Genomic DNA, 21,395 nt, shown 5'->3' with positions numbered 1-21,395 from the left:
CTGATATCTTATGCTGTCTAACTGAATTGTTTTAGTATTTTGTAATCCACTTAGAAGAGCCTCTTGTGGCACAGTGCTGTCTGAAGCTGTCTGTCCATGAAGTTAGGAGTTCGATCCCAGCAGCCGGCTCAAGATTGACTCAGCCTTCCATCCTTCCGAGGTCGGTAAAATGAGCACCCAGCATGCTGGGGGTAAAACAGTAATGACTGGGGAAGGCACTGGCAAGGCCACCCTGTATTGGGTCTCCCATGAAAACGCTGGAGGGCGTCACCCCAAGGGTCAGACATGACCCGGTGCTTGCATAGAGGATATTATAGAGATGTTATATCATATTGTAGTAACGGGCCCAAGTGGCTGCTTTTTACTGCAGGTGCTTGACCAGTTGTTTTCTTGTGGCAGACTGAAGCACACTAATGAAACACACTATTAAGACTGCACTGTGAAGATCAGACCAAACCCAACATACCAGAGTGCTCTGTCTCTGATAGTCATCCTAGAGGTATAAGCAGGAAATAAAAGTGACATTCCTCATTTATCTATTACTTCTGAATAAGAGATTCCATTTAACTATGAGACAATAGACAATCCAGCCCACCATGAACACCCAAGTTATGGACAGTGGATGCTGCATGGTATCAGGTATGAGAGACAGATGTACCTTTGTACCTATGTAACAGAATACTTTAGAAACACTACAGATATTCTGCTGAAACAGTCTGCTTTAACAGAAATAGATTTCACCCAAGCTACTCATTTATTCTTACACACACAGAGCTTATTTATAAATATCTCCATGGGGAAAAATGGCATAGTAAGGACTACACTCAGAAGTGGAAAGGCTACTATGTTAGATTTAAGAAGAGCACCAGGTTCCTACTACTGAGAATCAGAAAGTTGTGGCTAGACCTTAGTCTGAGTATTACAAGATCATCAAGAAAGAGTTTCAGAATATATGCAAATGATGTATTTAGGTTATAGTTCCTTACATTTCATAAACAAAGTATGAGAAATGTTGAAGGAGGTTTGGATTTTCAAAACACCTCTTCTACATCAAACACCAGCAGATGGAGTGTGGAAGCAAATATCCCCCCTCCGCTTTGTTTTGTTTTGTTTTTTTTACAATGTCTCTCAGTGTATCCCAGAACATCTATGCAAAGTGTGGAGTTTTGATTTAATTACTCCAAGAGCTTTTAAGAAGCTATTCTTCAGTACAAATCTTGAGGGTAGTATTTCAACCAAGAAAACCTGCCTCACAACCCCACCTGGTATAATTAAATTGGTAAGATTTTGTTCTAGCCTCTCCTTAAAGAACATGTATAATTATATTCCTTGCAGAACACAAAAGCCACAACTCTCATATATTGTTTACACTTCCTGGTGAAAACCACTACCCACATAAAGCAAATTTACACTCAATCATGAAGGAAAGATTAAGAGCTATTATTTCTCTCATACTAGCAAGCCCTAAATATTACTGTAATAGTGCATTTTAAAATAACTTAACCATTGAGAAAGACCCTTTGGGTTGAAATGCATTTGGTCTCGGTTCCATGTATTATTGTAAAAGTCCAAACTGCAGCAAAACATTGCTGCCAATTCAAGGTTACTTCACACACAAATACTTCTCACTTGGATTCCCCCATCTTAAAGACTTCCATGTGCACAACCATGACCTTACGGCAAGTGGTTATATTCCCCTGGTTTCTATAATCTCAAACACAACTGTTTGAATTCTACAACTACACTAAGCAACATTTAGAGCTTTCTTTCAGCCTAAGGAGCCTTCTATCCACTCAGTCAGTGGTCCCCAACCTTTTCCAAGCCGGGGACCGGTGGGGGGGAAGGCCCAGGGACCAGGGAGGGGAAGAGGGAGAGCGCTGAGCAATGGGGGAGGGGTGTGGGTGCAAACACGCAAGCGTGGTAGCTTCACACCTGCGTGTTTGCACTCATCGCGCGGCAAACACCACTCTCCCTCTTACCCCCCCCCCACCGGTCCTTGGGCTTCCTGCTCCCCTGGGCTTGAGCAATTCGGCCACCAAAGCGGCAGTGAGTGCTGCGGCGCGGGGGGAGAGGGAGGCACGGTCGGTGGTGTGCCGGTGCTGGGGATTGGGGAATACTACACTCAGTGGCTCTTCAAAAGTTCTTAACAAGCCTTTTCTCAGTACAAATTCCTCAGAACTGCAGGAATTTCCACCAGCCTTAGGTAAGATGCCACCTTTTGTTTTTCAATGGAGGTACGTTCTATGCGCGATGCGAGCTTTTAGCAGATACACAGAAAATATACTATTTACTAGGCTTTAAAGCCTACAGGCGGGCTTTGAAGGGGCGCCCCCCCTGGGCGACTCCCTGCGGGCCTCGGAGCCTGCTCTGAGGCACGCGGGGAGGCTTCCCCAGCTGGCCCCATCCCCAGCGTCCCTCTGACGGCCACAGGAAACCTTTCATGGCTACACCACTCCCCAGCGAGTGCCGAAAAGCAGAGGCGCTTGCCTGGACCGGCCACGTGGTGGAGTCTTACGGGGCTTCACGGGGACTCAGGCGCACTCAGCAGTGAGAGGAGCAAAGTCTCAAGCATCGGCTCCAGTGACAGCAGCCCACGTACGCTGGCGGCTATGCAGCCGGCAACTTTCCAATGCCGCAGAGGGCGGAGCGCGTGTCCCTCGGCCCCGGGCCCTCCCCTCCGCAGAGAAGTAGCTCGTGATTTCCTGCGGGGGTTGGGGAAGACAGTAGTCTTGTGGTGCTCTGGATGGCATGCCCCTCCACCGGCTGGCCGTGCTCCTGGGGCCTTTGCAGCGGGCGAAGGGAGTGGCTCTTGGCGGCTGTGCCAGGTGTTTTCCAGGGACACGCGGCCTCCCCGCGTTTGGAGGCGGCGGCAGAGTGGGAGGTGTTGTGCAGCTCCTGGCTGTGCAGTCTGGGACCAAGGGGCCAATCATTGCCCCCCCATCCCAGACTCGGCCCACCCCCACCCCCCCTTAGCCTTTTATTTACACCACGGAGCAGTTACAGATTTTATGTCCATGACTGTAGGGTGAATTATTGCTTACACTGAACTGTATTACGAACTCTCGTGGAAATTCTTTAAGAATTTATGCATCTATGGCATAAATTGTGTGGCAAGAGATCTTCCATATAAGTACTCACAAGACCTGGCCTTGCTTAGCTTCTAAGATCAGATGAGGCGGGATATGTTCAGGGTGGCATGGCTGTAAATTGTGTGCTTTAAGAGATTCTAAGAAATACATTTTGCAATACACCAGCTAGGTAATATCTCTGTATGAAGCTTATCAAGGTTAGCTAATATGGTGCAGTTGATGGGGATGTTTTCTTAGCAGCATGTTTTTTTATTTCAATGCAGCAGATTACAGCTAGTCTGAGGATCAGCAACATCAAGGTCAGGAGAAGCTTTATGTGGGTCATCTTCTCAGGACAGGTTAAAGTTAATGCTAAGAAGCTTGACTGTGAGGAGGGGAGAGGAACAGTATAAACTCTAGGCTTTCTATCATCTGCAGTTGATTTCTCATAGAATGACAGAATGTTTTTGAAAAGCAGCTGAGTGACCCAAAATGACCTACAGTTCATATCACTTTTTAACAGAGTCCAGCAACACAAAGTAAGTTTCATTTGGGGTATAAGCTAACTGTAGTTAAATTTCCTAAAGAGTGAGACTGTCCTGGTTTTAGTTTAGTTTTTCATTGAAACAAATTTAGAGTCCAATGGCTCTTTTAAGACCAGCAAATTTGTATTCAAGGAATGAGCTTCTATATGCACACACACTTCCTCAGATACAATATGATTTTCGTGTACACAAAAGCTCATCCCTTGTATACTAATTTGTTGGTCTTAAAGGTGCCACTGGGCTAAATTTGTTATGCTGCTTCAGACCCTTGATTTATTTATCATCTTTAATGGAGCTCCCATCTCAGTGCAAGGATAATAATATAGCCTTCATTGCATAGATCGTCTGGTAATTCGTAAGTTTCACTGCCTCTTTGATATTAGGTAAAAGAGTTTTAACTGATCAATCCACAATTTCTACACACTCAACATTATATGAGAACTAGCTTCAAAGCCCGTTCCTAAGAATGGGCCTTGAAAGAGTCCCCTCCGGGACCCCGGCCAGGCAGCTTAAGGTGGCTTTGGGCTGCAGCTTGCAGCCAGATCAAGTGGAGTGGGCAGGGGCTGGCCAGCTTTTTAGCAGGCCCGGGACAGAGCTCCTTAGCAGGCAGTCTGCAGGCCCTGCTTAGCAGGCCCAGGGCCCTCTCCCCTCATCTGCTGCTGGCTCCAGGCACTGAGGTGCGTCTGAGAGCAAAGAGGCTAGAGTCCAGGGATGGAGGGCAGGAGATGGAGGGGCAGGGCCAACCAGGGTGCAGCCAGCTTTGCTTTGCTGGTTGCACCCTAATTGGCCCTATTCCAACTTGAACAGCCGGACATGTTCCACCCCCCAGGCTGTTTCACAAATATATAGAGGAACCATGGATAGGGATACGAGAAATGTATTTGTACCCATGCAGATGCCTCTTTAGAACCTTTATCCTCCTCTGCAATGTATAGGTTTGCAACCTAAGTTTAGCATGCTCAAGGGGCTGGGGAGCTTAGTGGGATCTTCCAAGTTCTTTCTCCATGAACAGAAGATTCCTATTAGCATATCATAATTTGCTTCCGTCTTCTTTAAATAATGGTCTGCCATGCAGCACAGAAGACTATTGCTCTGTAAACACATGCCTGAAGATCCCTTAGGCTCAAGGAACTAGGTGTGCCTTTTTAAAAGATCTCATCTAACTCAAAAAGATACAACGTCAGCAAGATACTTCCTTATAATGAACTATTACTTCCATGATGCCTTTCCACAAAATAAGCATTCTACTGGAACTCTTGATTCAAATTAAAACCCACAGATTTAAACATGTAAGTAATAAAATTCTTATGCAAGGTAAAGCACAAAGTCAATGTTTGAGCTGTAAGAATTCCTATTCTAAGCCTACCAGAAGAAGAAGAAGAAGAAGAAGAGTTGGTTCTTATATGCCGCTTTTCCCTACCCGAAGGAGGCTCAAAGCGGCTTACAGTCGCCTTCCCATTCCTCTCCCCACAACAGACACCCTGTGGGGTGGGTGAGGCTGAGAGAGCACTCATATCACTGCCCGGTCAGAACAGTTTTATCAGTGCTGTGGCGAGCCCAAGGTCACCCAGCTGGTTGCATGTGGGGGAGCGCAGAATCGAACCTGGCATGCCAGATTACAAGTCCGCACTCCTAACCACTACACCAAACTGTGTAGCTGGCGTGAGAGTTGAGGGAAAACTAGAAATAATAAAATACAAAGTACTTTCCCTGAAATAGGAGCAATTCCTCCAACTCAGTCTGCCTGAATAAGCTCTGTGGGTGACCTGCACCACATCAGTAGACCAACCAGACATGCTGTGAACTTGTCTATGTTAGAGGTTACTGGAATTCTTCCTGTGATGGAGGACATAACAACTGACAGTATGAAAAATGCTGGCATTCCCACTGAAGTTACAGCAAGCCATGTCCTATGTGATGACTGTCTATTAAGACCATAAGTCAGTGCTGAGAATAAGAGGTGAAGGAGAAGCTATAAGAGAAGATTATCTATTGTCTTCTTATCTCCTTTGCAAACAGAATAGATACAGTACTTCTGGACATTATAACTTATGCATATGGATGCACGTCAATGATGTTCAGAAAGCATTGATAGAAAAAATGCAATTCCAAGATAAAATTTTATGACAACTTTCTTATCAAGCCTAGACATTTTGATGATTTGACATAAAATGGATAATTTTTAATTACCATATAAAGCTGTACTATTTGGTTTAGATATGTATTTATTTAACTTTTATTCCATCCTATCTCACCAGACTCAGGGCAACTCAGCAGCTCTGGAGTATGAATACTATAGTTTCTGCAAACAAAGCTGTAAATAGATAAATAAGATACACACAGCTTCTCCCTAATTTATCTAGGCCATCACATCTCTGCCTAGGGTTAACAGCCTATCCCTTGAAATATTTTCAAGTCTGGATTAAGTAGCTACACAAGCTGAAAAGCGCTCTGTTTTTTCTTAGATTTGGGAAGTAACAGCATTCTTCATTTCTTGAAGGGGCCATTCTTTCATCATAGTTTGTTCTGTATCATATTTATTTGTTTCCTTTATTAAAAGCAATGAATGTATATCTCAGTCTTTCTAGGACACAAAGTTGTTCAGCAAATCACAAAAGAAAGGATGGGGTTACAGATCAATAGTACAACATCTGCTTTGTATACTGATGGTCCCAGATTTAACACCTGGCATCTAATCAAGAGACCCAGGTCTATGGGGGATGTGAATAGACCTAAACAAGCCAGACTAGCTGTCAGAGTAGACACAGCTAACTTAGACAGACTACAGATGTGAAGACATGACAATTTCCTCTTTGCTCTATCACTCCATCTCTATGGTTTCCATAATCTAACATCAGTCAGCTACAGCTGCATAACCACTCGGACACTGTTGTAAACATCTTCTATAGGGCCATATAAAAATATCTGAACAGGCATCTAGGAAGGAAAACTCTACCATCTGGTTTAAGAAGCTTGTTTATTTTAGTTTTAGGTGGAGCTGGAAACCATAAAAGTCTAAACAATAAAAGGTTAGAATTCTGTGGTGTATACATTTGGAAATGGGAGAGATTTCTACATTTTGACTGTACTAGCAATTACCTCATGGTATATAGATAATATATATATTCAGAGGGCATTGTATGATGACTACTGCCTTAGTATTAAGCTATATCTGAAAGCCTTTAAGGGCTCAAATAAAAAGACTCCCCAATTAAAGTAAGCACAACCCAGTAACCCATCAAAAATATTTAAGATGCTATGCAAAGTAAAAAAGATATGTAAGTGTGTGTAAGTGCCTGACAAGTTCTGAGGAACATATTTCTTGCTGGGCTCCAATACTCCAGGTCAGACCCAGAAAGTCATACCATGCCCCTCCTAGACCACCCCAGAAAGCCTTCACTGGTTCTAGCTTACCCTACATTCATCCAGTCATATTATTTTTATATTCTCTTTTGTGACAGTTTCATAGTTTACATGAAAGACAGTTCTTCCATTATTCTGATTCCTTAAATTAAATTAACAGATTTTGATTATTATTTGATTTATTCCCCACCACTCCTGAAGCCGGCTCATGCAGTTTACAAACGTCTGATAAAAAAATCCCATTAAAATCCCCATTAAAAGGACACAAAATTAGATTGGCACAGACAACATGTTAATTGTTTTAAGGCAAGTATTTTGCCCCTTTACAAAGGGCAAAGAGACTGAAAGACTAATCTTGGCTTAAATGCAGATAAGGAAGCCAGAGCACAACATGACCATGAAGCACCCAGATTGGACCAAAACGTTTTTGCCTGCTTAGAACAACTTCATAACATTAACATGAAAATCACAAAGGGATCTGTTCACTGAACAGCATCCCACGTCAATCTAGGGGTGTAACCCAGACAGAATTGAAAAACTTTCACAAATATAAGAGGCATTAATGGTTATAGATAAGCTTTCATGTGCATGTACACTTCATCAGACTAAGTGAGAAGAGTATCTCAGAAATTGCATGCAGATAGTCATCATCAAAGCCTGGGAATGTCTCAGGATGCCTGAAACATTATCTGTTTGGGATGAAGAACAGTTGGTTTTATACCCACTTTTCACAACCTGAAGGAGTCACAAATAGGCTTAAAATCACCTTCCCTTCCTCTTTGCACAACAGACACCCTGTGAGGTAGTTGGGGCTGACAGAGCAGTAACAGAACTGCTCTGTGAGAACAGCTCCAACAAGACTGTGACCAAGCCAAGGCCACCCAGTTGGCTGCATGTGAAGGAGCGGGGTTCTCCAGATTAGAGGCTGCTGCTGTTAACCACTATACCTAGCCCAAGATTTGGATCATTGGAACTTTTATACTTACAAAAAAAAAACCCTCTCCACAAATCTGAATAACTTGTTTTCAAGGAGGAAATCTTAATCCTGCTGTCAGAATATCAGAAATGAAGCACATGTTCTATCTACATAGGTCAGTTAGCACTGCCTAATTTGGGGTGACAAGTGACTCATATGCCTTTGTATCACACATGCTGTTAAGAGAACAACAGGATCTTTGTACAGGAGGTTGAGCAAATGCAAAGAGAATGAGCAGGCATTTGTACTAAACACTTCCCTAAGTGGACAGCTTTAACAAAACAACTATATGCAAATTGAAAGTTCATTAACAAACAAGATGGTAATGCCACAACAACAGATGTTCAGCTTCGTTTAGAAAGCATTATAATGCAGAAGGCAGCTTATGGTATTGGGGGGGGGGGGAAGCAACACGCTAGATACCATAAACATGTTACCATAAACACTGTAAAGGTGTTAGCCCCTACAGGGGAAACAGTAGAAACTTCAGAAAGATGAGAAAGTAGGTTTGGGTTGGGGGAGATTAAAGCCAAAATACAGTTCTCCACAATAACTATATTCAGCTTTTCTACTGTAAAAATGAAATATTTCTCCTACGAAATGTTCTTTTTTGCAATGCATTAGCTGCTTTAACACAAGGTTTTATAACCTCAAAATGCTAAGAACATTAAACTACACATACTCTTGCAAGGATAGATTTGTTGCTTATATGATTAATTTTCATATTACATGAACACATTATTAAAGAGGCAATGTTTCCAACATTGTTAAATTCAGTATCTAAAGTCACAGACACAATTCACACAGGCTTCATATTGTCACAACCTACTCCAAATAACACACCTTCAGGATTTTTGTTTTTTTCCTATCAGGGCAAGACTAAAAGTTCAAGAGAACCAGATTAATAGTCCATCTAAACCAGCATCTTGTTTCACTCCGGTTGTTCAGGAAGGCCAACATACAGGACATAGGACCTTTAACCATTGTTGTTTCCTAGCCCTCCAGCTCAGAAGTACACTGCCTCTGAATACAGGTTCCCTTAACTCACCATGGCTACTTGTCATTGATGGACCATTAAATGGGCTTTTAAATCATTCTTTCAAAGCCATTTATGCTTGTGGCCATCAGTATCCCACTAGCAGTGAATTCCACATTTTAATTGCTTGTTGCTTCCTTAGGACTGCCCTGAATCTACCGGCCATCAACTTAACTGAGTGCTCTTGAGTACTAGTATTATGAGAAAGTATTACCTACTTTCTCCAATCTATAGTTCTTAACATTAAAACAAAATACCAAACTCATGCATTTGACCAATAAAAGAAGTCACAGCACTCAGTCTGCAGGATCTGAGCAAGGCTGTTAATGACAGAATGTTCTGAGAGACATTAATTTATAGGGTTGCCAAGTCAAATGCAACTTGAGATCACTTAATGTACACATGGCATTTATACCTCAGATTTCACCAATAAACCAAACAGTACAATTTCACATGCTAATGGAATTATAATCCTTATCACATTACAATTCATCTTATTATTTATTCATTTGGATTTTTATACCACCCTTCCATACGGCTCTGGGTGTTTTTTTTTGGGGAGGGGGGGAGGGTAAAAAAGTATTATACATCTGTCGATTCCTCGCCCCTGTTAACTTTTCCCTGGGAGGGAAAGAAAAGGACATCCTATGCCTTCAAACTTTCCTGATAATCTAAATCTCTAGCTCAGCAGTACCTTCCACTCCCAAGAATGTGACAATACTAACACAAAACGTTCCCATGCAGATTAAAGAAGAGGCAAAATACAGCTCACATTCTGGCTCAGTATTTTTCAACCTTTTGTCCATGGAGGACCCCCTGAAGTATTCTTCAGCTTTGAGGACCCCTACTGAAGTGATGTCAGCTGGCCACACCTTCAGAAGTCATGTGCCACTGGAAGTGATATCACCTAGACACTCCCACTGGGTATGACATCAACAGAACCACTCCCACATCGCAGGAAGTGGTGTTACCAGGCCTCTTCCTGTGTCATGAGAATTGACATGTCTATTAGACCCACCCCCATTTGACTTTCACACATTGCAAGAGATGCCAGCTTGGGGGGGGGGCAAAAACCAGGTGCCATCAGGAAGCCCACCAGCAGGGTCAGAACTCCAGAAGCACTTTCCCATTGGTTGGTTTCTGGCACAGAGACTCTGGGGACTTGTAATTTACACAACCTTCCCTGTGTGGCTCAAGGACTCTTGTTGGCCACAGATTGGTGGACTTGATGGGCCATTGGCCTGATCCAACATGGCACCTTCTTTGTTCTTCTGACTGGGGCAGAGATGGTCTTATTCTTGGCGCTTGGGGGGCAACAGTGGGAGGGCTTCAGGAGTTCTGGCCCTGCTGGTGGACCTTTTGATGAGCCTTGGGATTTGGTGACTGTGTGAACCATCATGGCCTCTCTCATGTTCTTATTGTTAGCTGGCAGCCCGTCTGGTGAATATTCCCAGTCAGGAGCAGGGCTGGCTTCTGCAAGCTTGCACTGTAGGAAGGTGAGCAGGAAGAAGCTGCAGTCGAGATCTAGGCTTCTGGTGGAGGGAGGACACCTCCTCCTGCCCAGAGAATCCCAGCTGCCTTGCTCAGGCTTTGGCCACAGCCTTGAAATCTGGGAAGGGAGAAATCCTTATGCAGGATCCAAGTACAGTAACTCTTGGTTAGAGATGCCAGCCTCTAGGTGGGACCTGGGGATCCCCTGGAATTACTGCTCATCTTCAGATGACAGAAATCAACTTCCCTGGAGAAAATGGGCGCAGAAAAGAAACATTTTCCAAGGAGCATAAATACTAACAAGCAAGCCTGATGAGGATTGTGGGTAAGGCAGACACAGTAGACAGTTTAAGATGGGAATAAGTACGCATGCTCCACTTCCTCCCATCCCAGAAAACCATCAGCGGACTAAACTGCTCATGCTTGAGGAGAAGGGGGAATGAGGGAAACAACCAGTTCCCAAGCCTAGCTAAGGTAGCAGGAGAAATGCCAGGGACCCCTTCCAATCCCCCACCCACCCACTCACATACTCCCGGGTTGGGAAACACTGTTCTAGCCTTAAATTTCTTATTTAGAATGTAATACACAGAACAAGTTTGATCAACATGAACTCCATATCTACAGTTGGAAGCACTAAAGCAGGTCAAAATACAACTTAGTGAGAGGACTAAATAGGAAGTTGCATTGGACACATGTTGGGGCATGAGTGTCTGACCTAACTAATAGTCAAATTGGAGCTAACCTTTAAACCTGCATCACCTATTATGGCTTCAAATGCTGTGAAGGGGAAATACGAACTTCATACTTCCCTCCTACATATGAGGGGTCTGTTTCCACTTTTCTCTGGCTTCACATGCCCTGGGAATAGACATACAGAGCCAAAAGGAGAGACTAACAGGCCCATCTATGTCATCTTCCGCTAGAAAGAACAGGAAAGAAGAAATTAAGCTCCTTCTTCCACCATTTGGAAGAGACCTTTAAAAAAGCTAGTCCCTGATGCAGTGTTTGACTACAAGTCATGTTGGGAACCCATGTCCTGACACGTGTCCAATGTAGCATGGATGTCGGCACTTAAGACTTGGGTTAAACAAGTATCTTTATGTAGAGAACAATGTATGCATTTTCAGTAGTTTAATCATCATTCTAGTGATGAAGCATTTTTCCATCGGAACAAGGGAGTAATCATGTACTGAGAGCTACCTATGATCAAAATATCTGGAACTTAGACTTAAGTCCTACCTGTTAGCACACCAATATTATATTATGCCTCTAGTATTTAGGAGTGCAATCAGAAGGTGTTTAATGCAGTTATCACAAATGATACAGAGGATGCACAACCTAAGATTGAAGGCTACTGAATAAGATCATTGGGGGGAGGGATGGAATAGCACTGTTTAGACCACTTCCTGGAATAGCACTGTTTAGACCACCCAGTCATTTAGACCTCTCCCCAGTCATTCAGTTCTTCAGTGCTGATCTAGATGATATAATAGCCAGGAAAAGCAGGACACACAAGGACAGAGGGTTCAGAGCAGGAGAGCACAGGGACCAAGTTGTTGGTACAGCCAACGGCAGACAAACGAAGGGACATTTACAATGGCTTAATGGCACATGAGATCAGAGCTAGACAAAATCTGATCTGGATTTAAGTGCTACCTCCAAAACTGCAGCCAGTATCAACATCTTATTCATAATGTGCAGCTCTATATCACAAAGTACCAACTTTATTGATCAGGCAATTATCTTAAATGCCACAAGAGACTCCCACCCACCCCTTTTTTTTTGAAGTGCACCTGTTAAACACAAACACACTTAGATAGTCTCGGTATTTCTATGGATGACAAAATGTAAGTGGGGCAGAAAGTGGGCTCCTCCTCCTCCTCCGCAGTGGCCATGCGAAAAGTTGGGCTGCAACTTGGAAAGCAGATTAAGCAATTCTAGGCCCACTTCCTTGGGTGGCACTTCAGAGGGGAAACCGTTGTTGGTTTGCGGCAGCACATCAAAACCAACTCCAGCATCACATTAAAGACTGACAAAATCTTATTATAACATATGTTTTTGTGGGATAGAGCCCATCTATTTTTACTTGAGAGTAAATCCCATTGAACTGGATGGATTTATACGTTAATAGGGTTAAGCTGCATGATGCCTGTGGCAGGAAGGGCAATAATGTAGAAACAAACAGTTCTAAATACATTGCCGGCCAGGACACATTTGAACTCAGGTTTTCAGTGGCACTAGGGAGGAAGAGGAGGAAGGTGACAGGGACAGAAAGCACCATGGCATTTAGGAATAACACTCAGCTGTCCATTATTCAGTCTATAAAACGCTGCATGCTTTATTTGGGAAATATGTTAGCTGCTATTTGCAAGTGATTTCTTCTTTTAAAATAATCAAGTTAGCTATTTGCACAGAAGCAAGTGTGGTGCTTTGAAGGGAATGGAGTAAAATAAAAGCATAACATTTAAACCTAAAGATGAGCTTTGGGGGACTAAACTTTTTTTTGTACAGAGGTGATAGTGCTTAAAACATTGTTTCACACAGCCAAACTACAACAAGGAGACCAGGAATTAATGATTTTTTAAGAACAACAAGACAGGGTACTTGCTTCTTTCCTCCTATCTCCTCCCCCATGTAAATTCCTCATGGCAAACAGAGGGAACAATCCACAGCAGCATAGATTTCACTGAGATTTTCTATCTCATCCTCGCAGTTGTCATTGATAACATTAAGGAGAGAAAGCAAATGAAAGAAGGAAAGCAGCAGAGGAGAGAACGTTATGAAACAGGGCACACAATAATTAATTAATGCAGCAAGATTAATTATCTCATGACAAGAACCAGCTTCAAAACCTTCTTGCAGCTTTCCTTCCATCACCTCTTGAAATGTAATGAGGCAACTGGTTGCACATTTCTCCATATTTTTCAGTGAAGAGCTAGAGCATGCATGAAGTTGAATAAGGGAGAGTACATTTTTTTTAATGGCTGATAAATACTGCAGTGCTAGAACTTGCTGGTCCTAAAGAAAAACCATTTATTTTCTGTCCTAATTTTAAACCCATGCCTAGTAATACTCCCATATGACAAGAGTCGGTCTTCTGTCAATCCGGTGCCTGTATTAAAGATGAAGCATAAGGCCCACCCACCACCAAACCCACATGCTGCCCAAGCTATAGCAAGCCAGAGAATAGAACAAAAATGTTCTAGTTTTGCAACAGCTTGCCCTGGATCAGATTAGAGGAGGCTATGGAGATAAACAGGATTGGTGGGCTTTTTGACAGATTTCCTCAACAGTGGAGGTTTAAAAGAGAGTGTAGTGCAAATATTTCTGTCAATACCGACAATTCCTGAAGAAGAGTTGACTTTTATACCACGCTTTTCACAACCTGAAGGAATCTCAAAATGGCTTACAGTTGCTTTCCCTCGTGCCACAACAGACATTTGGGATGATTTCACACCAGTGATGCCACTGGTGTGGTGCTGCAGAGCTGTGTGCTCCACAGCAGGGGTAGTCAAACTGCAGCCCTCCAGATGTCCATGGACTACAATTCCCATGAGCCCCTGCCAGAGAACACTGGCAGGAGCTCATGGGAATTGTAGTCCATGGACATCTGGAGGGCCGCAGTTTGCCTATCCCTGCTCCACAGCTTTCTGTGTCCCCATGGGAGACACATTTCAGCAAGGCACCTGGTCTACCACTGAAATGTGTCCTCCTGGGAGACGCAGCTGCTGCGGGTTTGTTATTTTGCAGGAAGGTGGGATTGCACAAGAACACGATCCCAACATCCCATTCCATCCTGTGGTGCCACAAATCTGACCACGCTCCCCTGCTGGCCTCCGTAGGGTGGGGAGTAGCCAAGGCCCAGCTCTTCCTGCTCCCTTGGCATGGGGATACTGAGGGCCCAACCTGCACCAGGCCTGGGAGGAAGCTGGCCTGGAAGCAACATCATGTGGACACAGGGATTAGCCCTGCATCCATATGAGCCCCCCCCCCCCCCCGGCCTTCTCTGCCTGTGTAGAATCAGCCTTGTGAGGTAGGTGGGGCTAAGAGTGACTGGCCCAAGGACATCCAGCTGACTGCATGTGGAACAATGGGGGCTCAAACCCAGTTCTCCAGATTAGAGACCACACCTCTTAACCACTACTCCATGCTGCGTTGCTCATATGGGATGAAGGCCCATCTTCCAGGCTTTGTGGATTATTTTTCTGGTGGTCTCACCTCCCTCTTTTGTTCTTTTTTTTTAAGTCCTGGAAAGCCAAGTTTTCTTTGTTCTTTGAAAAGCTGTGCATATACTTACTGTATACAGTGGAACACTCCTGAGTATGTATTCACAGGATCAGGTTCCACCACATATGTTTACAATAAAGCAGATTATAAGAACCTTAGTATCCACCACTCACATTTATTTTTAAAATTAGCTGGTGCAAGTTAGGACTTGTTAACAGGACACAGGTTCCTTGGCTTCTATTAGGCAGCCCACTCTCAGCCTCTGTTCCCCCAGCCATAAACCACAGACAGAAACCAGTATCACAGGGCTGAAGCTGGGATAATAAACACCATAAAACACTTTAAAGAGTAAAAGGTGATTCCAGCACTGCAATTGTAGTATTTTATGTACCACAATAAACATCCAACAGTCATACACCTCTCCTTTAACCACCCCAGGAATGGAATGGTAGAGGGCAGGACTGGAAGGAAAGGCTAGAGGACTGCAAAGTTAATCTCTGTTCTTCTCAAATCAGTATGTGAGCAATATATGTTTAAAGCCAGGTAATCCCCATATAATTCTTTGTCCTCTTTCCTAGCAACTATTACCAGCTAAAGAGCTACTTAAATGCTGATTATGTAGAAAGCAGAGCATGCCCTGTAATAGTAGACACAGATTCTATAAATCCCTGGCCTAATCACATGACTCAAGTCATTGTAAATCAGCATTTTGACCCTCTGACATTTGTCAACTGCACAAGAAAGAGGAACCCATTCACCTCCACTAGGTATTGTTCTTGGTGCCAGCTGACAAGCACAATTTAGATACATATATGAACATACCTGTAAACAGCTTTTGTTGATTAGATGAAAGAACTTTTACTCAACCAACAGAACATTTCTGTGTAACTAACCGGAGTCTAGGAGGTCATATTGAGAATGGGCGATATTATAGAGCTTGATGATTGCCAAATTCACTTCACTGATATACAAAGCTTGATTGGAAAGTGTAGAAAGCAGGAGGGCCTCCTGCAGGAGTTACCAAGGGTGAAAAACTGAGCACAGCAGCAGGGGAAGCAATGGTGGCCAAAAGACACAAGGGTGTACTTAAGACTGATTACATCCAAGTTATGTCAGTGGAAGCTGGAAAGACTGATATTAAATCTACTATGAAACTGGGGAACTGTGGGAAAAGCATTGGGCAAATGGCAGATCTTGTAAACAAGTATTCCTATTTTGCATTTTGTGCAACAAACAGAAGCCAGGAAGGGAGACTCAGCATGGAGAGGTGCTCAAAGTGTCAGATTAAAAACTAGTGTCCACCATTAAGTTAACAGAGTGACCTCTGCCCAGCCACAGCCTCTCAACCTAACCAACCTACCTATCAGGTGACTGGAGGAGAAAAGTAGGAAGAGAGTATATGTACACCCCTCTGAGATCCCTGGAGAAAGGGTGGGAAAAATATGTTCAAGACAGAAGTAAGAACACCTTTTCTACAGTCTGAAGGTGAGTCACAAAGAGTGCACACCAATTGTTCATCTGGAGACTGAATGAATGTCTCTGGGAAAACTCATCAACTCAACTTCAGTTCCACCATCTACCAAACAGGAATCATAACTTCTGTCAGCGCACTGCTCCAAGGACAATCAAATTGAAGACTACAACACAGTTTATGCTTATCATGACAAACAAAACAAGACTCAGACTGGCAAATTAAATTGCCAGGTCACCATTCTTAATCAAAATGCAGCACAAGCTAGCCTTAAGCAAAGAAATATCCACCACACACATGCACGTATAATTAAACCAACCTCCGGTGCTTCAAGGGTGGCAACCAAGAAACACATTCATCTTCCATTTGTCCAAGTGGCAGCTTTAGCTATTTCCACAGAGTCCAACCTGCCACACCTGTGTAGCTTTGCAGACCTAAAAGGTCTACAAACACAGCTAACAATTATTACGCATTCCTCACATCACTCCAACCTATGCTCAGTAGCCCTGGTAAAGGATGTCCACGATTACAGAACTAGCTCTTGGTTAAACAGCCAACTGAAGAAGATGGACCTCACCTTTGTAGAAGCAACTCCCCTTGGAAAGAGGAGTGCTCACATTTGGAACTTTCCTCTGTACACTTACAGTTTTCACTAAATCCATTGAAATTCAAGAGGATATGGAACAGGCCACGGTTAGTAAGGTGTTGTTATTATATATGTGAACAAGCAAAATAGAAACAATGTTTCTTGAAGGGTATCAGAGGCAATCATTCTTTTAGCAGCCTTTTTACCATTGAGGAAACCCCCCAAACATTCTGTAGGCTTCAAGAAACCCCAGAAGTGGTGTGATCCTGTTCAATATGATTGGGAACCACAGCTGCATACATGCCCACCTGGGTCCTCTCTCCCCTTTCCACCCCCTCAAGCCCATCATTGGCCATTTTGGGAGGGGTGGGTCAACATGACCATATATGGTCATAAAGGTGTCCCCTGTGCAAGCACCGGGTCATATCTGACCCTTGGGGTGATGCCCTCTAGCGTTTTCATGGCAGACTCAATACGGGGTGGTTTGCCAGTGCCTTCCCCAGTCATTACCGTTTACCCCCCAGCAAGCTGGGTACTCATTTTACCGACCTCGGAAGGATGGAAGGCTGAGTCAACCTTGAGCCAGCTGCTGGGATTGAACTCCCAGCCTCATGGGCAGAGCTTCAGACTGCATGTCTGCTGCCTTACCACTCTGCACCAAATACCATCTGATAAAATTCTTTAAAAATTAAAAAATATTTCTAAAATTATTTAACTCCCACCCATTCAGGAAACCCTTCCAAGGCCATTAAAAAAAAATCTAAATCTATCTCACAGGTTTTCCTGGCTGAGAAAGCCTAGTCAAAGGATATCATTACAGTTTTCTGCATACCATATACAGAAAATATTAGCGGCCACTCGTTTTTAGGTAAAGAATTTTTTAACATAGTTATTCAGAAAAACAATCTCCTGAACTTAATTCAGATGACATCTTGAATTGCAAACTTCTTGTTTCCCCACAAAAGCATGCCTCTTTCCAGAATCATCTGATCTCCTGGTCTTCCACATCCCAGCTGTAAGGCTCCAGTTCTTTCACAATTAAATCTTAAGCAGAATTATATCCTTTGAAGCCCATTCACTTCCACAGACTTGGGGCCAAACTGAACATGGTGTCCTCATGGTCACCATTTTAAAATGACTTAAAAATGCAGCGAGTGCTTGATCTGATCATGCCTGTAGAATGGTGAGCTGACACTCTGGTTCCCTCTCTCCCCATGTCTTATCAGGTACCAAAATAGCTGCTCCCTCTGTGGCTGTTTTGGCACTTGAAAATACATTGGGGGAGGAGAGAAAATACATTGGGGGAGGAGAGGAGAGAGCCACACTACAAGCCAGGTAGTCTGGCCCTCACAATATTTTAGATCCCTTTAAAATGGTGGTGGCCTCATCCTGGTGGCCCCAGGATGCTATTATGTCTAGTCTAGCCCTTAGAAGGGTGAAGCACTGCTTAGAATAGCACTATTACTGCCTATCACTATGCTTTCTTACAAGGACATCCCAATGAACTAACCAGAACTTGCTGCTGAGAACACTCCAGGAACAACAACAAAAAAAGTTCCAATGCTCAAAACAAATGTTAAAAACCTTGTCTGCCATTCTGAGCAATACCAGCTCTTTATTACAGCAATTTCTCAAGTCCTCAGTTCTTTCACATGATGCTGAAAAACAACTAGCGCTGTAAGCACAGACTTTTCTTATAGCTATACCTACGCCAGAGGGTGTCACCCCAAGGGTCAGACATGACCCAGTACTTGCACAGGGGATACCTTTACCTTTACATCAGGACGTAGTCAAGAAAAGATGAAAAACTTAAAACAGGAACTTGTACAGCATTCACAAAGATTTAGCTGTATTTGTGAACACCCCATATGTGCAATCCAGTTAGATATAACTTAATCATAAGGTTGTTGTTGTTAGGTGTGAAGTTGTGTCCGACCCATCACAACCCCATGGACAATGATCCTCCAGGCCTTCCTGTCCTCTACCATTCCCCGGAGTCCATTTAAGTTCGCACTGACTGCTTCAGTGACTTCATCCAGCCACCTCATTCTCTATCGTCCTCTTCTTTTGCCCTCACTCACTCCCAGCATTAGGCTCTTCTCATTGGATATACTCCCTATATTGAGCAGAAATGCTCTTGATTAACAATTCAGTATCATTCTAGCAGGAACTCCCTTGTACGTGCTACTGAACTCTGTCACCCATCTGCAACCCAAGCTCATTATTAAACCACTTCTTAGATACCAGTTCTGCAAGAGAAGCAAATTCTTTTCCTCTCCATGTGACCTGTAAAAAGTAATTCAAAACTACACTGTTCAGCGTGAACACACAGTTCAAGGTCTGAAGGAGACCATGGTAATGATTCCAATCAAAATACTTGAAAAAGAGGACACATTAAACTTTACCAAGGCATATTTGAGAAGCCATAGCTATTAGCTACAAAACAAGAAGGTATTAAGTCTGGGTCCTAATAAGCTTTCTAGGAAATAGGCATCCTTAAATGGGATAACCTATTAAGCATGCTTTAGATCCTCCTGCATGACACCAAATTTAACAAATGACAACCTAGAATTCAATTAGCATTCAAAGCCAGAGAAAAGTTGGAGCACACAGACAAACATGGAAGTGTATAAAAACTGGAACAAACATTTTCAGATTTAAACTCAGCCTATTTAATGACATATGAAAAAGCTGAAGTACTTCGTAGAGAAGAGATGCACAGCTTCATTAAAATTTTATTAATAAAAAGATGGAAATGTCAGGTTAAAAATTCCAATGCAATTACTACTATCCAAAGATGGTCACAGAGGGAAAATAGTTTAACTGGGTGTGGCTAAGATTTAGATTTACAAATCAGCATTTCCACAGTTTCTACAATTATTCCATAATATTTTTTTTCTTAAATAGCTCATGGGGGTCACTTACTGGTTTTGGCATGTTTAATTCTGGAAGTGTTTCTGTTGGTCCGAAAGCAAATATTCATGCAGCAGCCTCTTGGTGGTCTTTCTTTCCTTTGAGGAGCCTGAACAGAGAGGAAAAAGCACGAAGTAGTTTAACATCTGTGTAATAACTAAATAAGACAAAGGGATGGTAGAGAAGTTCTAAGGATTAAGAACGTTAAGTAAGCAGGGATGACTCACTCCTGTCCGATAATTACTTAGTTACACCACAGCTTTAGAGAAAACATGAAACCGGCAGCCTCGCCCAGGTTTTTTAAAAAACGCCTAAGTAGAGAAGGTCACCTGGCTTCGCACGCCCACAGAAGCAACTATAATTTAATTGCTTTTTAAGGGGGGAAATTCTAAAAATCACAGAGAAACCCCCGAAATAGCTGTGACTGACTACGACGGAATTTTTACTACCCGCATAGAAACCCATGGGACTTTGACGAGATTATTCTGGGTAAGAAGCGAGTTGCAAACAGACAAGTTCTCTACGGGACAGAAGAACGCAGGGGGACAAAGTCACAGTTTTAAAGAAAATAATTGCTGGTTCGGTTCGCCTTCAAGTTTAAGAAGGAAAAGGCGTCCCCCTGGATAGGTCCGGTACAAGCTCTGATCCTCACCCAGGAACTCCCGCAAGCTTCCTGTGCTCTTCGAATAAACTGCGGAAGGAAGACCGACCCCCCCCCCCGCGACCCGAAGCCACAAGATGGCCACTCTGCCTTAATTAATAACGCAGCCCATTAATTCCCCCCGCCCGGCTCTCCATTTGCAGGCTTTCATGTGGCTTCGGACTCCCTCCACTCCGGGCCAAACGCTCGGGAAGCGGCAGGGGAGCCGCCCTTCCGCCCACTCGGACTGCCCGAGGACTATCCCGATCTAGCTTCGGGGCTCTTCAGCAGGTGAAATGAACGTTTCAAAGGCGACCAGGTTGAGCCGAGGATTTCCTCGCAAGTAAAGCTACCAAGTTGCAATCCCGCGCACGCTTCCTCGGGAGCAAACTGAAAGGAGAGCGGCTCGCTCTTGCGCAAGGATCGGGCCTACTCAAGGGCACGAAACTTCGCTGCAAGTTAGTCCGGGGACGAAGCCAAGCGCCTCACGGGCTGCTCCGGGCGCATAAAAGAAAGCTCGCCCTAGAGGCGCCGCCTGCTCGAGCCGCGTCCCTCCTTCGGAGGAAAGGGCTGGGCAGCGGGCATCCCCACCACCACACCTGTAGCCAAAGCCGCGTCTGCCGCTCGGCGCGGAGCAGTTTCGCGCCACTCGGTCTCGGTCCCCGGGGGGCTCTCCGCGGCGAGAGTGGCGGAGGTCCGACTGCCCTTACCGAGCTGGCGCGCCCCGCGGGTCCGGCTGAGCAAAGCGACGGCAGCAGCTCCACGCGTCTCCCCCTGCCGCTCTCTGGTCCTGTGGGCGTCGCTGCGTGCCCTTCCCCGACGGCCGCAATATGGCTGACTGTGGAGCGGGCGAGCGCCACAGGACTCTAGCCTCGTCCTCCACCCCGCCTCCCCCGCGCCAAGCGAGCCAGTCAGGCGGGCGCGGAGGCCGTGCCTTCCTCCTGGCGAGGGCTCCACTGGGCGGCTCACCTGCGGGAGGAGGCGGCCCCAAAGGCCCGGAGAAGGTGAGAGACCTAGCGGAGCTCTGTGATTGAAAAAGGAGAGAGCGAGGCGCTCCGGGCAGAGCGCGCCTTAACGGG

At 44.3% G+C, this 21,395-nt stretch overlaps 1 protein-coding gene across 2 annotated transcripts in view; it reads right to left on the bottom strand.

Moving 5' to 3' along the window:
* Window positions 1-21,260, bottom strand: part of EZR (ezrin) — a 47,094-nt gene extending 25,834 nt beyond the window's left edge. The window contains exons 1-2 of one of the 2 annotated variants that reach the window (XM_077348547.1): window positions 21,027-21,260; window positions 19,689-19,785 (exon numbers count right to left, since the gene is read on the bottom strand). In XM_077348547.1, the coding sequence (XP_077204662.1) occupies window positions 19,689-19,700 (12 nt within the window). In that variant the 5' untranslated portion in view covers window positions 19,701-19,785; window positions 21,027-21,260. Of the gene's footprint in view, window positions 1-19,688; window positions 19,786-20,328; window positions 20,398-21,026 lie in introns of those variants that run through there. The other variant, XM_077348557.1, reaches the window with a different exon arrangement.
* Window positions 21,261-21,395: the final 135 nt, after the last annotated feature.

Source organism: Paroedura picta, chromosome 1 (assembly GCF_049243985.1).
Source record: "Paroedura picta isolate Pp20150507F chromosome 1, Ppicta_v3.0, whole genome shotgun sequence".
Lineage (NCBI taxonomy): Eukaryota > Metazoa > Chordata > Lepidosauria > Squamata > Gekkonidae > Paroedura > Paroedura picta.
Note: the sequence above shows the minus strand (reverse complement) of the source record. Positions and strands in the feature narration are given on the sequence as shown.